General features: G+C 33.5%; 2 protein-coding genes across 5 annotated transcripts in view; one reads left to right on the top strand and one right to left on the bottom strand.

Moving 5' to 3' along the window:
- The window catches only part of LOC145941625 (organic cation/carnitine transporter 2-like), a 34,378-nt gene that overhangs the window by 3,384 nt on the left and 12,926 nt on the right, over positions 1-18,068 (bottom strand). For all 4 annotated transcript variants that reach the window (XM_083047803.1, XM_083047804.1, XM_083047805.1 and 1 more), the window contains 5 exons: positions 12,460-12,566; positions 10,760-10,914; positions 7,447-7,636; positions 6,997-7,126; positions 1,445-1,757 (listed from right to left, as the gene is read on the bottom strand). In XM_083047803.1, the coding sequence (XP_082903929.1) occupies positions 1,445-1,757; positions 6,997-7,126; positions 7,447-7,636; positions 10,760-10,914; positions 12,460-12,566 (895 nt within the window). The remainder of the gene's footprint in view (positions 1-1,444; positions 1,758-6,996; positions 7,127-7,446; positions 7,637-10,759; positions 10,915-12,459; positions 12,567-18,068) is intronic.
- On the top strand, positions 2,268-6,216 carry LOC145942096 (uncharacterized). The gene is made up of 3 exons (XM_083048585.1): positions 2,268-2,322; positions 2,762-2,892; positions 4,837-6,216. Exons 1-3 carry the CDS (start codon positions 2,268-2,270, stop codon positions 6,214-6,216), a joined length of 1,566 nt encoding a protein of 521 aa, XP_082904711.1.

Here is an 18,068-nt window from a genome sequence, read left to right as displayed (position 1 = left end):
ATAGCAGTTATTAGGCATTCGAACATTCTATCCCGTTATATTTTAAGAGATTTCAGAATACAAAGGCTCTTTGTATTTTGTTTATTGGACGAAGAAAAATTCCGACACATTTTTAACATTTCAACTTGCCTTAGGCACCCATTCATTGACATAAGGATTAAAAACTATCATTATTGTACGTTATTTGCTTAAAGTGATTTTTAGAATCTTATAGAAAAAGAAATGTCAAGTATGAATGGTCTTTTTCTCCCAAAAATATTTCTTCTAAAGAAATTTTCTTTTCTTTTTCTAGTCTCAAGATATGTGCAGTTTCTTCGATTTTCGTAGAAACGATAGATACTATAAAATAAATTAACAGAGTAACCAAGTGAATAATATATGACATGGAATGAATATGAAACATAAAAAATGAGAGAGTAATCATTCAAAATTTCTTACAAAATTTCTTCCTCTTCGCAAGATCTCTGCGAGATAAGTTTCTTAATCGCAAATTCAGCTACTTTTCATAAGCGATTCGTGATGATATAGGCAAAGGAAAAATAGCGATGGAATTAAGTAGGTTCGAATTTGTTTGCATGGTTTCGAACTCTCGATAATTATTTTGAAAAAAATTAGTGCTTTCAAGTAGACTCGAAATTAAATTCGAAATTCTCTATAAATATCTCAAAAAATAAAAGCAGTATTTTTAAGTACATTAAAACTTGGATCAAATATGTTTGTATCTTTTATGAATATTTATAAAAATTACTTCGCAAGAGTACAATATATGAAATATTTCTTATAAGTATTATTTGAATCCTAGAAGATAAAACTGGATTATCGGATTCTTAAATACATATTGAACTTGTTTGAACTTTATGAATGAGCTAGTAAGAGTCAGACGCGGCAGAATTAATTTTCCTTGAAACTGGGTAGTTGTGGATATAAGAAATAAATTTTTCTTGGTACGATACCAAGAAATTAAACAAATCTCAATTAGAAATTTATATATTTAATAAACCTCTCTGTCCCCCTTTTTCTTATCTAAACTTTTTTAATAGAGGGGGGGGGTACAGAAGGATGTATTAAATATAAAAATATCGAATTAAGATTTATTTAATTTTTTGGTACTTTTTTATCTTTAGAGGTCGAATAATACTTGTAAAAGATCCAATTTTTTACGATAGTAAAAATTTTTTACAATAGTAAAAAGATAAATACTTATAAGTGTCATTTCGAACACTGCAAGGTACTCGATCAAAAATTCGAATATAATAACTGTTCTAGATTCGATCACTTCGCAAGTACAATAAAAATAAAATATTATTTCTTACAAATATTATTCCAATTCTAGAAAATAAAACTTGATTGTTGAATTTGATTGAGATTTTTACATATTGAATTTAAACCTATCTCCCTAAGGAAGATCCATCTCTCCGATTATGAAAAATGATTTTTTGTTTACCTGTCGGTACGAACTGAATCGCGAGGCAGAATATTCCGCTCAGCAGGAACGCGCCGGAGAGCATTGGTTTACGGCCGATCCTATCAGTCAGCAGCCAGGTGAGGCAGTAGCCTGGTATCTCGATCATGGCGATGAGTATGAAATTGGTGTACTTATCCCCGGCAAACGCCACGGAATTCAACGACAATCCGTAATAAACGAATGTGTTTGTGATCCAGCAGAACGAGCAGGCCGACAAACGAATGAGTATCACCGAGCTACGTAGGACCTGCACGATCAGCTTTCTCTCGTCCGATATCACTAGATCGCTTTTCTGAAAAAGATTATGTCATCGAATTATTATTAAATGTTAGCATTTATAAGCTAGAGAGAGTTGGCGAGTGTGATTTATCTTATTAGTGTTATATTTATTACATATACAGGGTGTCCGATAACTCGTGAACCACCTTTCGTGGGCAGGTAGAGCATGTTAAACTGAATAGAAAAGTCCTGTACCATTTTGCGATTTTCTCAATAATTAATGAGAAATAAATTAAAGAAGATTAGCCAATTCGCGCAACGATATAAGCGCGCAACGAGAAGAGACAGCCCAGTTTTATGTCGTTACTAAGCATGCGGCAAAAAGAAACAGTATAATGTTACATGGTTGCTAGGCATGCGATGAAGCGGGGTTGGAGCGCTTTACAAAAGACAAAACTACATACGAGTAGCGCTAACGCTGGACCCCCGAGTGGGCTGTCTCTTCTCGCCGCGCGCTTATCATCGCGCGAATTGGCTGATTTTCTTTAATTTATTTCTCATTAATTATTGAGAAAATCGCAAAATGGTACAGGATTTTTCTATTCAGTTTAATATGCTCTACCTGCCCACGAAAGGTGGTTCGCGAGTTATCGGACACCCTGTATATTATATACAGAGTGTTTCCGAAATAAGTACAAAAAATTGAAGGAAATATTTCTTGGCTTATTTTGGGAAAGTCGTATATTAAGCATGCGGCACACGATGCTATTTTATCTGCTGGATTGCTAGCTGGATTTGCGTGCTTGCTACCGTGTGGGCAGCAGTGCTGGCAGTGCTACTGACCGTGTTGCTCGCTTGGCTTCAGACGATGCCTACTTTCGTGCTGGTTTTAGGAGGATCATTTCAATAAACCAAAAAAATTTCAAGTGACGATAACCCTATCATCGTTATATGCAATATCATTGTTTATATGATCGTGGTTATATGTCACTGTGAATGTTTTTTGATATGTATTTTGCAACCTAACCCAAATTTGAGACTGACAATCTGTCAATCTGTCAGCATTTTGATTGACAGCGCAGGATTATAGCAAGAAAAATAGCACCTGTTCTATCACCGAAATCCAGCAAATCAGTCAGCAGCGTGACCAGCAGGCACACAATTTCCAGCCTAGCAAAGAGCAAGATTGCCAGCACAGGCGCACGCAAGTAATCCAGCAGATAAAATAGCATCGTGTGCCGCATGCTTTAGAAAAGGTTCTATAAACATATGCGCTAAACTGCTTCGTTTTCAAAATACAAAAAACACAAAATACTAAAACTCTACAAAAATTGCCTTTTGTATTTTTCTAAAACGATGAACCGCTTTCGAGTTAAAGTAATACACATTTACCCGATATTTTTATCATTGAGAGCTCTACTTCTCTCACATAATAAATAAAAATTTCTCGTAAAAATACAAACTCACCATTATAGGTGAGAACGAAGAAGGCCTTTTTTTTAACCAGTAGATGTGTGTGGAGTTTGGTCGGTATTGGTTTAACTTTTTCTATTTACGTTATTTATTATATTTAATTTACATCAAAACTGAACCTATGTGTCAAAATATCAAAATATGTCAAAATATGTCAAAACTGATAACCTAAATAAATGACATTCATGGAGCGACATCAACGCTGTCTTGCAATGAATGCTCGAACTGAACATTTTCTGGTACATGCGCATTGAGAAGGTCGATGATGACGACCAAAACTTGAGTCAATTTTTTAGAAAATCAAACTTTACATTATAATATTTCCGTTTACAAAGCACATAAAGAAAAAGTAAAGACACTTTTATTATATAATTTGAACTCAATCTATCGATTGAGCTCAGTAAGAACTCGATCGCATCAGCCGTTATTGCGTATCAGAAATATATGATACTCTCAACTGTCCGACTCGCGTATAATACACACGGCATGCCTCGCAGTCGCTACGCAAAGCTACGCTCACTAGACTTGACGCGAGACACTACCGTGTCTCTTGATTTATGTTTTATAAAAAATGTATTTGTTTTATTATTTTAAATATTTAAAAAAAGTTACTCAGCCAAATATAAATGTGTATTTTGCAGATTATTATCTGATCTGATATAAAATTTATCACAGAATCATCTTTGTATTTTTAAGAATGATGCATCTGCACAGTCAAAACGATTTAGACCCGGTATTGAAACAATTAAAATGACGAACAAAAACTTGGCGTGCCCGGGTCGGGGCACTAAAATGACATAAATTTCGTAATAAGATTGCTTAAAAATTAATTTATAAAATTTGTTTTTTAAAGTAATAATTTGTAAAGTAATAATTAAAGTAAGATTTCTTAAATTTTTTAAAAATATTCTACATTGAACGATGTAATTGCGCTACTCGTCTCTTATAATTTTATATTTCAAACTTTATTTGTTAAGCTTGAAATATATTCTTACATTAAATTCTAGAATTTTAATTAATTTGTTGATATTTTACATTTTATGCTATATTATGCTAAGATTATGTATTTGTGATTAATTTTATATATATATTTTATTTATATGCAGATACTTGAAGATTGCATGTCAAATTTAATTTTAAAATATTTAATTTTTAATGCCCCGACCCGGGCACGCCAAGTTTTTGTTTGTCATTTTAATTGTTTCAATACCGGGTCTAAATCGTTTTGACTGTGCAGATGCATCATTCTTAAAAATACAAAGATGATTCTGTGATAAATTTTATATCAGATCAGATAATAATCTGCAAAATACACATTTATATTTGGCTGAGTAACTTTTTTTAAATATTTAAAATAATAAAACAAATACATTTTTTATAAAACATAAATTTTTATTTATTTGGCGCAATTTTTTGATATCATTATTTTTTTTAGAAATATTAAGTTTTTTTACAATAATTTAAAAACACTGTTTTTTGTATAACACTTTTTCATGGGGCGTGTGGATTTAGCGTCCTTTTTTACCTTTTTTTAAAAAGATAAGTTTTTTTAATATTTATATATATTACAGAAGGAAGAACGGGCTAATTAAGAGCCGAGCGCGGTAAGAAATGCGCAGTGTTTTTTAAGAGTGCCTCTTCGAATTATTGTGTCATCAATTAACATTCCTTTGTACGAGCTGGCTTCCTTTCTGCACGACATAATCCATAAAGCCATTCCAACTGCCAACAGTCATATATCTGACAGTTTTCAGTTAGTGGAAAAATTAACCGGCAAATACATACATAAAGATTACATACTTATTTCGTTAGACGTGATATCACTTTTTACCAATGTCCCTGTTGATTTGGCTATAGAAAGCATCACAAAAAGATGGAATTGTGTTAAGGAGAAATGCACCATACCTCGCAAAGAATTTTTAGAGGCTGTCCGGTTTGTTCTTGACTCGACATTTTTCACGTTCAACGACGTTTATTATAAACAGACCTTCGGCACCCCGATGGGCTCTCCGCTCTCTCCAATCATCGCCGACATCACCTTACAAGATCTGAAGACCAGGGCTGTCAAGATTCTTCCGTTTAATTTACCTTTTTATTATAGATATGTCGACGACATCGTGTTGGCGGCCCCCTGCTCCATGCTCGACATTGTACTAAACATTTTTAATTCTCTCCATCCGAGGCTTCAATTTACAATGGAGAAGGGGGCCGACAACCGACTCAATTTTTTAGACGTGACAATGATTCTCAACGACAATTTCTTAACTTTTGACTGGTTTCAGAAACCTACATTTTCCGGTAGATATTTGCATTTTGAATCTCGACACCCTCTCTGTCAAAAGAAAGGCACCGCCATCGGCCTCATCGATAGAGCCTTCCGTCTCTCACATCCGGAATTCCACGAGAAGAATTTACATTTTCTCGTCAACACATTACTATCCAACGGCTACCCATTAACGTTGATTTTTAACACACTACACGAACGCCTGAAAACTCTTATCTTTAGACACAATAAACAAAAAACTGTTAAAACAAACATAACGGTTGACGATGGGAACGAAATGAATAAGAATATTGGTTTTTTCAATATACCATATGTCCCAACAATTTCGAAGCGTTTTATACACGTAGTCCGTGATTTGCAAATTAAACTCTCATACACAGGCATGAACAAACTGCGTAAATTTATCCATGTGCACAAAGACACATTAACCAATGAATTTCGCAATAACGTAGTATATAAAATTTCGTGTAACGACTGCAACGCATCCTACGTGGGACAAACATGCAGACTCCTAAAAACCAGGGTGGCAGAACATCGGAACCACATTAATAAGAGAACCACGCAGAACTCCGTAATCACGGACCACAGGCTGCAGAATCACGAATTTGCATGGAATAATGTGGAAGTTCTGGATGAAGAGCACATCTACGTAAGGCGCCTAATGTCTGAGATGATTTTCATTAGTAGACAGACCAATAGTTTGAACCTGCAAAACGACACAGAGAGTCTACATCACTCGTATCTCACAATCGTTAAAAATTTACCCAAAATATAACTTTCAAATTTAGCGCAACAGTACGGCACTGTCTATATCAAAAACACATTGTTATTATTTGTTGTCAACACCAGAATGCTAGAAAACAATTATCGTTATTACCCGTTCAAACCTCTTACTGTTTGTGTCTCGACGTAACCGACACGCGGCGACGATTTATATGGACAAGGTGGGTCACCTCCGTTCCTTTTACTGCATCTTACAATCCTTAACACTATTTAGAAACGCGTTAATTGTTAATAATTCTGAGACGACAATGTTCGTTCCTCAAAAGATACGGAAAATTCCTTAACGGCTGGAACCGGAGGGAGACTCACCGCCCATCGTCCTGTTGCCGCGGTTCTTAGCGAGATGCATGCATGAGCGTCGCTTCTTCCTTCTCACAATACGTATGTATCCATCACGGAGCTCTTTGTACACATATACTACGACAACACATTTTGATTTGTATATCTTTCTTTTGTTCTGTATCACATTAGATGCTGAAGATGGTTACTCCGATACTTGGACCGAAACGTACAATAAATAATTTAAAATAATTTAAAAAACACTGCGCATTTCTTACCGCGCTCGGCTCTTAATTAGCCCGTTCTTCTTTCTGTGATTAATTTTGAGAGAGCCTTTACTTTACATAATTTATATATATGTATTTATATGTATATATTTATTAGTGTTTTATTTTATTATTGTTAGAGAGATAACAGTAAAAGTAAAAAAATGCACTTTTCAAATATATTATAACCGAATACATTCACGAGAGAAAATAAGAAATAAACATACCGTTTCATTCGCAATATTTAATTCCTTAAATACATTGATGGCCTCATCCGTTACTTGCAGGTTGTTCATCCGTGCTATTTTTCGATATATTTTCTCCACTTCGTCGGTTTTGCCCTTCAACATTAGCCACCTTAAACAGGGCATCCCGTATTTTACAACTATTTCACAAAATTCCATTTTATTGAAAAAATATAAAAAATTTTATCTACATTTTATATATAAATGCAAGTATAGATTCATTCGAGTCGGTTCCAATAAAAAGTTGTGCTAAATGTAAATGATTCTAATTCTTTAATTTTAATTTGATTGATCATAATTTTAATTATAAATATTTTCTGTAAAAACATTTAGTGTATGCAATTAGAAATAAAAATAAATTGCTCGCCAATTAAATTTCGCAATCAAAGATGACGATACGTTCTTGTGTGTTTGTCATGATTCAAGAGTCACCTGACCGATTCTGGAACGAGCAGAGGTAAGAAAATGGCCAACAGTCCCGGCGCGTACACCACCCTTAGATGCACCCGCCAGGATCTCACCCAACTCGCGATTAATCCTAACAGGATCTCGCCTGTGCTAAACATGCTGGATATGAGGAAGCATCCGAAGACTCTGTTCCTTACTCCTATCGTCTCTATCCCTGCAAACGAAATTATTGCCGCTTAAATTATTGCTGTGTGTAATCCTGCGAAACGTAATAGCTGGAGGTGGGATATCAAGTTCAATAAAGTTTTACTTTTTTCAGGATTGGAATAATACTCTCGTAAGAAATAATATTTTATAGGAGAGTATATCGTTTCCGGGACTTCGTAATTTGATAGGTATATATGTATATGTTTGATAAATCTTTTATCGAAAAAAGTCGCAAACTACGATGCACTATGATCAATATAGTTTTCAAGATATTGATGTTCAAAATTTCATATTTTTTTCAAAATTAAAAATTCAAATTTAACATTTTTTTAAATATATAAAATTTCAAAATATTTGACAAAAGTTCATTTTTTAGAGATTTTTTATCAAACTTTTTAATGTAATAAATCTAATTTTAATTTAATCAGAAATGGGTTTGGATTAAATTAAAATTTGTTTAGGGTGGGGGTGCAAGGGAAAGACTTCCCCCGCTTTCACTTTATAGTGCAGATATACATCACTAAAAAAGATTTTTACATTTTATCTCCAAGTTAAAAAATTATAAAAAAATCTTTAATCTTTTATTAAATAAAAATAAAATATTGAAGTAAATTTGACTATTAAAAAACACAATAAGCGTAACTGTGATTTCAACATAAAAATATGTTTATAATACGTCTATAACTTAACGATTTTCATTCATAAAAGAACGAATGTGGAAGAATATATGCATGTTTATGCTTTTGATAAAAACTTCGTGATTTCGAAGATTTTTTACGATAAGATTGCTTTATATTGACGAAATACATTAAATCTCTTGAGCTTGATTACAATCAATAATTTAATATCGATATTTAGATAAGAAGTGTGTGTGTGTGTGTGTGTGTGTGTGTGCGTGCGTGCGTGCGTGCGTGCGTGCGTGCGTGCGTGCGTGCGTGCGTGCGTGCGTGCGTGCGTGCGTGCGTGCGTGCGTGCGTGCGTGCGTGCGTGCGTGCGTGCGTGCGTGCGTGCGTGCGTGCGTGCGTGCGTGCGTGCGTGCGTGCGTGCGTGCGTGCGTGCGTGCGTGCGTGCGTGCGTGCGTGTCAATGATAAATATCAATTACTGATTCAAAAAATGTTTCGCTAAATGTTGGAATTATTCCATATTTCGCTGTTAGAATTATTCCGCATATATTAAGCAAAACCTTTTTCCTATTCATTCTTTTTTTGCAAAAATAATTCCGAAATTTTGAGCGAAAACTCATTTTGACATAGTTCAGAAGTTTTTCATTTCTCGAAAATATTATTTTGATATATTTACGGAACGAAATTTTTTTTGCTGTATATATCTCAATGCGTAATATACAGAATGTTTCTAAATAAATGCGAAAAATTTTAGGAGATAATTCTTTGTTCTTTAGGAGAGGATTCAAAAATTAAGAGGTTTTTCATAATACAGACATACATGGCAGTTCGATAAGTCAGTGACTTTTACAAGATATGGCACTCAAATCGCAATCTAATTTTATTTCTGATATTTACCATCTTATTTAAGTATACACACCAAGTTTCAAGTAGATCTGTCAAATAGAAATTTTTTGACAGCGTTCTAAAGCGGATAAGTTTGTATTTTTTGCTAAAATGGAAAAAAGTGAATTTCGTGTGCTAATAAAACATTACTTTTTGCGTGGAAAAACCATTAAGGAAACTGAAGAAAAGCTAAAAAAGTATTATGGGGACTCTGCTCCGTCGCATGGAATGGTTCACAAGTGGTTCACTGAATTTCGTTGTGGTTTTTGGTCGATTGTGAGCAAGCGCGGCACCCATCTGGCCGACAGCTTCTTCATGCCCAAATGTTTATGCAAGATATTAAAAACACGTTCGTTTGAGATGTTTACCATCTTGGCTATCTCGCGTATCTTCACTCGACGGTCGTCCAATACAATATCATGGATTTTATTGACTGTTTCTTCAGTTGTGACCTCATTCGGACGTCCCGGGCGCTCAGCATCATTCGTGCTTGTACAACCACAACGAAATTCAGTGAACCACTTGTGAACCATTCCATGCGACGGAGCAGAGTCCCCATAATACTTTTTTAGCTTTTCTTCAGTTTCCTTAATGGTTTTTCCACGCAAAAAGTAATGTTTTATTAGCACACGAAATTCACTTTTTTCCATTTTAGCAAAAAACACAAACTTATCCGCTTTAGAACGCTGTCAAAAAATTTCTATTTGACAGATCTACTTGAAACTTGCTGTGTATACTTAAATAAGATGGTAAATATCAGAAATAAAATTAGATTGCGATTTGAGTGCCATATCTTGTAAAAGTCACTGACTTATCGAACTGCCTCGTATACTCCTATATCTCTCGTTAAAGGAGTTATACGCCTCCAAAGAGGAAGATGAAAATTAGATTATTATTTTTCTTCTTGAAAACTATTGATTTTACAAAAAAAAAAAAATAATAAATAAATATAAAAATGTTTAAAGAAATCAAGCTTTCTAACATATATTTTTATATGATCACATTCTAGTTCATTTAAAAGTTCTAATAAAAAATTGAATAAGAGTTACATTCTCTTATAACGATACGGGAAAGATTTAAAAAAATATTAATAAATATCCTTTTTACTGAAAAATATCCACTAAATTTCATTTTTTAACATGTCCAAAATTTGAGAAAAAAATTAAAAACCTAATTTTCACCTCCCCTTTTAAAAAAGTATAACTCCTCAGGAAGGGATATAGGAGTGTATGTTTATATGAAAAACCTCTCTTAATTTTCGACAAAGAATCATTTCCTAAAGTTTTTCGCATTTATTTGGAAAAATCCTGTATAAAGTTACAATTTTAATAAATAATAACTAAATAAAGCTCCGATAATAGAATAAAAATCCATCACGAAATAACTCGAAAATATCCGTATTACATGCGTGTCGCGTACGTTTTTTTTTTTTTAAGATGAGTTTGAAAGAGCATTTGCATCGCGCATTTTAGAATTTACTCCGCACACGCGTGTAAATGGGCTATAGAGAAAACATACAACGCTTCACACAGGTGTGTCGCATATTTTTCTACCTTCCCCCCCCCCAACCTCCTATCAAGCAAGCTAGCTATTGTTTCCGAGTTATTAGCGCGTATTATACCTAGAATAAATCCCGCGCTGTAAATTCCAGCCGTCATGACGGCGTCGAGAAATTCGAATGCGAGAAACATCCGATAATTCATGGAGAAGGAATGTATCAAGCCGCTGACTCCGGCCAGAAACGTCGCTAGCGTCAAAAAGGTTCGCCTTCCGTACCTGAAAAAAGAGTATAAACGCGAGGAGAGATGTGTTTTTTCCTTTTACGCGTTATGTGTCCTCTTCTCTATATAAAACGCATTTTTACCACGAAATTTCTCCCTGCCGATACGCTATATACCTATATGTCTTCTTATTGGGAATACGTGAAATCGATAACGAGCTCTACGGAAAGTTCGTTCCACATCACGCATTTCTTCTCTATGTCGCGTATTACGTAAATACATATCTCGTAATTGCATGATTTGTAACTGACTAGATAAAAAAAACGTGTAGTAAATGTTTCGCAATATATAGCTGAATGTTTATCCAAGCGCAACAACTTGAGCAACTCGAATAGGAAGAAGATGTACTGGTTTCAGACACATTTGGGTAGAATTGTTGTCATTAATAAAAAATTGACGGAACTTGAATGTATTATAAGTGCTAAAAGTCTTCTCTCACACCAAAAAAATTGTATTCTCATTTTAAAAATTTCCATTTATTTTTAGAATACACGTAAAATACCCTTCTAAAATAGGCACTAAAAAATCCTTTTACTTTAAGAAGGGAATTCTCTAAAGACTCTAAAGATTAGTATCAAATATTTTTAATTTATAAAAATGTAGACAAAATGAAATTGATTTTTAAATTGACGAAAAATACATTATTTTACAGCACACAGGTAAAAACAAACCATAAAGAAAAGACAAACCATAAATATAGTAAATATAGATCAAGCATGAGACGTAAGACCTGGGTCCTAAATGATTATACACATTACTTTTTAGCCTTTTTAGCCATTTATTAATTTTATCCATTCTTCTAATAAACTAAAATTATTCAGTACGATTTCCATAAAAAATACATCTGACCATTTGTTATTAACAAAGAACAACTTCTTAGTTTTAAAGGATGTCCTAAAAATGATTGTTAAGAGAGATTTTATATGTAGTATACAGTCCTCTTACTTCTAGTACACAATTCTTTTGGTGTAGGCAAAAAATATCAAAACCAACATGTATTTTCAAATTCTATCTAATAAAAGTTTGGAAAATTTTGTTTCATTAGCTTATATATATAGAAACTATCTCGAAATATATATCTAGACATTTTATTTAAGAAAATGGCAATTTAGTTGGAGAATCCCTATCAAAGTCAAATTATCGAGATTTCTTACTTTTATAGTTTTACAATATTCTAGATTCTAGAAACATTAAAGAATATATCCATTAAAAAAGATTTTAGAGTAAAGCGTTTTTACTTCGAAAATACAATTTTTTCAGTGTAAAACGTATCGATTTATATGTACAGAGCAAAACCAATAATAAAAAAAGTACTCTAAATTATTAAATTGTTATCCAATCCTTCATATGTATACTGATGTTTAGAATTATATTTTTTATCTCTATCTCTTTTCATACAACGTACAAATACGTGAAATTATGGTATAACGCGATGGCGTCACGTCCGAACGTTGAGAAAGATATTTTATTCAGAGATAATTAATTAACGGGGGAGAAATGTTGCATATATGTATACGGGAGTAATCTCTGCATCTCTCACCTGTCAGATATGAATCCAGCGAACATCAAGCCAGTGAACAAACCAATGCTCTGTATTGTTCCCACTAGCGTGAGTTTCCATCGATTAGAGTCGCAGGTAAAGTCCCACTGCGTCAGGATAAAAGAAAGAATGAATCCGCCTCTACTTTTCACAAGTAGCGGCTACAGAAGACAGTTACAGAAAGCTTTCCCCCTAGACCTAACCTAACCTAACCTACCCTAACCCTAACCCTAACCTTAACTCTATCCTAAACAAATCTCGAGAAAATATACATAACCTGAACAAATCTCAAGGAAATATACAGATGAGTTACGACAGGCGGTTCAAGGGACGTGCGTTTGAGTTGAGATTAGCGATAATAGTGTGAAATTAGAAATATCATAGCTATTTGGACGCTTAAAGAGACGAGAGATCCAGGAGAATAATCGGTCTAATTGTCATCTATTGAAGGAAAGTCCATACGGCAGGTAAAAGAGGGTCGAAATCGGTTAATTGATTTCGACCTCCCAAATAGGGTTAGGTTTAACAATAGAGACAAAGAAGGATGTAATGGAAGAGAATGAAAATATAGTTATTGAAAAGACAGGCAAAAAAATATTTCAATTAAATGAATTTTTAAAAGAAAATAGTGATATGAGTAAGTTAAAAGCGGATATAATTAAGACATATAATAATACTAAGATTCCAACTTCGCGAACTAGTAATGTAAAGTCGCTGAAAAAAGAAAAAGTGAAGATGATTGGAAATAAAAATAAAAATGCTTTAGGCGATAGAGAGGTAGACGTAAATATAGATAAAACAAAGACACAACAAGATAGTGAGATAGAATACGAGCGAAATAAAGTAACAGATACTAGTAGAGTAGAGAAGGATAAAGAATTAGATAGCAAAGAAATAATGGAAGTTGATCAAATTACTGATCCCAGTACTAATGAAGGAAGAGAAAAACGAACTGATAATAGGGTTAAGATGATAAGAATTAACAACAAATTAATATATGAGGAGGAGATAGAGGACAGGGCGATAGAAAAGACTAAAGATACAGACCAAAGATTTAAAGCTAGTCACAAAGGCGATATTTTAGTCGAAGCTAGGGTAAATCCTCAGTATAGAGCTAAGATTAGGGCCCATAATGCAATAAAGATATCTTCTGACATATTCAATAATAAATTTAAAGTGATTAAAATAAAAAACATAGGTTATAATAAATCAGAAATATATTTTAGAAATATTATTGATGCTAATAGATGTCTGGATAAAGATAGTAAAGTTATGGATAAAAGAATAATTTATTCAATACCCAGTAGAGTTAGAAGGCGTAAGGGTGTTATAGCGGACTGGGATATGGACATGCCCCTACATGAACTCGTAGAAGCAATCGACGATACCAATGGAATCATACAACTGGAAAGGATGAGGAAGAGATATAGAGATCCAGAAAGCAAGCAAGTCACGAATAAGTACTCACACCAAATCTTAATTACAGTGGAAGGTAATGATTTGCCAACTGAAATCAAAATATTTGGCGGTCTCATGGCCATTAAGGTAAGACCGTTCATGGAACCAGTTAAACAATGCTTTAACTGCTTCAGGTTTGGACATTATAAAACGGAATGCAGAATACCCAGACTCTGTATAATATGTGGTGAAGATTATCATGGCATATGTGAAAAAGAAATTAAGTGTTCAAATTGTTCCAGGAACCACAAACCTACATATAGAAGATGTCAAGAGTATCAACATAATTTTCAACTTAAGAAGATAATGGCGGAAAGTAATAAGAATATACAAGAGGCTAGACAAATTATGAAGGAAGGCAATAGAAATAATAAAAATGATCATGTACATTGGAGGAATGATAAAGAATGGCCATCCATTAACGCAAGGCAACCGGATATGATAGATTCTGCAACAACAATGAACAGACCGTTCAACTATTCGACGAGAATGTATTCTGAGGTGACTTCTAACAAATTGGAAAAAAAAAATACTATAATACAACAGATATAGAGAAGAACAACAATAGGGAAAAGAGGCTCCCCGAACGAAGAATAAATGATAGAAGAGAAGAAAGATATTTTATAAAGAATATGACACAAGAGAAGAAGAAATAAATAAGAATAATTACGGCCTAGCACTGCGAGGACGTCATAATGGGATTTATCAAGAAGAAGAGGTAACAGAATCAGAGTTACAATTGGCTAAATTGACGGAGAATAACGCCATTAAAAAAATGGAGGAAAAGATAGATCACATGTTGACAATTCATAATGAAAAGATGGAAAGAATATTAGAACTCATATAGGAACGTGTGAAGTACAATAATATACCTAGTTTACATGCTCATAGAAGTGAAGAAAAGTCAAGACTAACAGAAAGGAAGAAGGAAGAAGAAAATTTATCAGAGAAATAATGGACTTAAAAATAATGACATGGAACGCACGAGGATGGAAGAATAAAAAAGAAGAACTATGTAAAAGGGTTCAAGACTTTGATGTCAGCATCATAACAGAAACGAAGAACAGTGATAGAGATAAATATCGCATTTCTGGCTACAACATCATCACTAAGAATAGGAGAACAGGGTTGATTACAGGCGCAGGAGGAGTTGCTTTTATAATAAAGAAAGATCTATACTTTGAAGAAATTAAAAAGTTATCGGAATATCTCAGATAACATAGAAGTGATGGGTATCAAAATTAAAAGATTAGACAAAGATATCAGCATCATAGGAGTGTATAGAAGGCCAGGTAACAACGAACACCCAGGAGTTTGGAAAACCATAATTGAATCATGTGACAACAGTGAATCCTTAATTATGATAGGTGACTTTAACGCGCACAATAGAATATGGAATTGTGTAAATACAGACAAGAATGGAGAAAACTTATTCGAAGAGCTCGAAGATATGAATATGTACATTGTTAACAGGGATACTTTATCACGAATAGGCGAAGGAGGCACTAGATCCAGTAACCTGGATCTCATATTTACTTCCGGCAGTTTATTCAGCTTAGTAAAACACCATCAAGGAGAAGATACCTGGGGTTCCGACCATTTTCCTGTCATGTGTGACATTAATGTTAGGAGGCTACCATACACTAAAAAAACTAATAGAATTTCTAAAATAAAAACTAATTGGAACAGCTACGTAGACATTTTAGAACAACAAGAAAAAAAAATATTTAATCAAGACTTTGAACACATGGATGAGCATGATAAATACGTAAGAATTACAACTACTATGAAAGAGGCAATACAAATAGCAACATATGGACATCCCATTAAGGAAGGACCTAATATATCAACATCTAGGAATAAACCGAAAAAAACGAGAAATCCGGTTGAATGGTGGGACAATGAATGCGATATAGCAATAGAAGATAGAAAAAAATCGCTAAAGGAATACATTAGGAATCAAGACCTCAACAGTTTCATAGAATATAAAAGGACAAGAGCACTAGCCAGAAAAGTGATCAAGCAGAAAAAAAGAGAAAATTTCCGAAATTTTACTAGCAGTTTAAATAAAAATATAAATATAAAATACGTATGGAACAAAATGAGAGTTATTAAAAACAATATGAACACTATAGAATGGAATAAATGGCAAGTAAAAAATAGAGAGGAAGAAATTTAAAAAAATATAGACAAGATTTCCCCTCCGTGGGTGGAAATGGACAAGGAAAATAATGAGATTCGAATCACAAACGAGACCAATCAAGATTTGAATAACCCATTTATTATAGAAGAATTAGAGAGAGCTATGAATAGTGTGAGGGAAAAATCATCGCCTGGAAGAGACCAAATTGATTACAAAATGATCAAGAATCTGACGCAGAAATATAAGGAAGAATTATTAACATTGTGTAACCATTGTTACTTAAACGAACAGCTATTTGAAGAATGGAAAGAGTATCAGATCATCTTTATCGACAAAAGTAATAAGGAGAAAGTTAGACCGATTGCATTGTCATCGTGTATGAGTAAAGTATTAGAAAGAATGGTAAATGATAGATTAGTGTGGTGGGCCGAGCATAATGACAAACTAGATAAAAATCAAAATGGATTTAGAAAAGGGAGATCATGCATAGATAATATAGTGAGGCTCAACGTTCAAGCGGAGACAGGAATGTTACAAGATCATCACACACTAGCAGCTTTCCTGGACGTGACATCCGCATATGACAATGTGAGAAGAAATATATTAATAGAAAAATTAATAAAGGAAGGATGCCCAAACAAGATTGTTAATTATGTCAACGAATGGATGCTTGATAGAAAAACGAAATTCATAGTGAGTAAAGACGAAGAAGTGTATAGAACAGTTAATAAAGGTCTACCACAGGGAGGAGTAATAAGTCCAATCCTTTACGCCTTGTATACTAAAGACATCACAGAGGGTATTAAATATAACGTTAAAGTAATTCAATTTGCAGACGACATAGCGGTCTATGTGACAGGAAGCAAGGTAGTGGAGTTAGCAGAACAACTAGAAGAGGCGATAGCGACTATAAACGACAATTTAAATAACTTAGGTTTAGAACTTGAACCTGAAAAGACACAAATTATTGATTTTAACAGATCAGGCAAAATTGATAAAAGGATCCGAATCCAGATAAAAGATAGCTACATAAGTTGCGCTAAAAATGCTAAATTCCTAGGGATCTTATTTGATAACGAATTAAAATTTGATAAACAAGCAGATATGATTAAAGATAAAGCAAATAGAGCATGTAATATACTAAAATTCTTAAATGGAGTCTCTTGGGGTATGGAGACCAACACAGCTTTATTAATATACAAGAGTTATATTAGGTCGGTCATTGATTATGGTCTGTTCGTGTATTTTCCTAAAGACTGGAGAGGAAAAGAAAAAATTGAAAAACTACAGTATAAAGGAGTAAGAATAGCATTAGGCTATAGAAACAGCACACCCACTAACATAATGCTTACAGAGGCTAAAGTAATGCGAATGGAAGAACGAGCGGGTGTACTAGCAAGGAATTTCTGGATAAAGTTATATCAATATGGTAATAAGGAATTAGTTGGACAAATGAATAGGCTAGAAATAATGGAATATAGACATAGGCTTACTAATCCAAGAGGAAAAATTAACGTATTTACATATTCATGGCGGAACTTTAGAAAATACTTACCTGAGTTAGATAGAGTAGGTAAATTCGAAATATATAATGACAATTATTGGCCATTAACTGAACAAGTGACGGTAAATACGGATATTGGTAAAGAAAGAAAGAAAAGTAAATTTAGCGATGCAGAATCATTGGATAGATTCAAGGAAAGATATAATTTAAGCAAGGATCATATGACTATATTTACTGACGGTTCTAAACAAAAAAACAAAAAAAGTACTGGGATTGGTATAGCGATAGAAAATAGCGAAATAGCGTATAAAATTAGTATTAGTAATAGATGCTCTAACTATACTGCAGAAGTTTTAGCCTTAGAAAAAGCGGTAAGTTACTTACTGGATAATAATATTAAAAAAGACATATTAATATTAACGGATTCTTTGAGTGCATGTAAGTCATTGCAGAATAACAAGTTAAACGTATATCAGAATAAATATGTATACAAAATGAAAGAAA

This window comes from Prenolepis imparis, unplaced genomic scaffold (assembly GCF_030444845.1).
Source record: "Prenolepis imparis isolate NDT839.2.m4 unplaced genomic scaffold, iyPreImpa1.0 SCAF_10, whole genome shotgun sequence".
NCBI lineage: Eukaryota > Metazoa > Arthropoda > Insecta > Hymenoptera > Formicidae > Prenolepis > Prenolepis imparis.
This window is presented reverse-complemented; position numbering and strand designations above follow the sequence as displayed.

Excerpts from the sequence above, each read along its gene's own strand:
- LOC145942096 (XM_083048585.1), top strand. The coding sequence starts at position 2,268 with ATGGTACAGGATTTTTCTATTCAGTTTAATATGCTCTACCTGCCCACG. Across the intron at positions 2,323-2,761 it reads CTACCTGCCCACGAAAGGTG|CGCAGGATTATAGCAAGAAA; the intron begins GTTCGCGAGTTA and ends TTTGATTGACAG. Across the intron at positions 2,893-4,836 it reads GCCAGCACAGGCGCACGCAA|CTGGCTTCCTTTCTGCACGA; the intron begins GTAATCCAGCAG and ends CCTTTGTACGAG.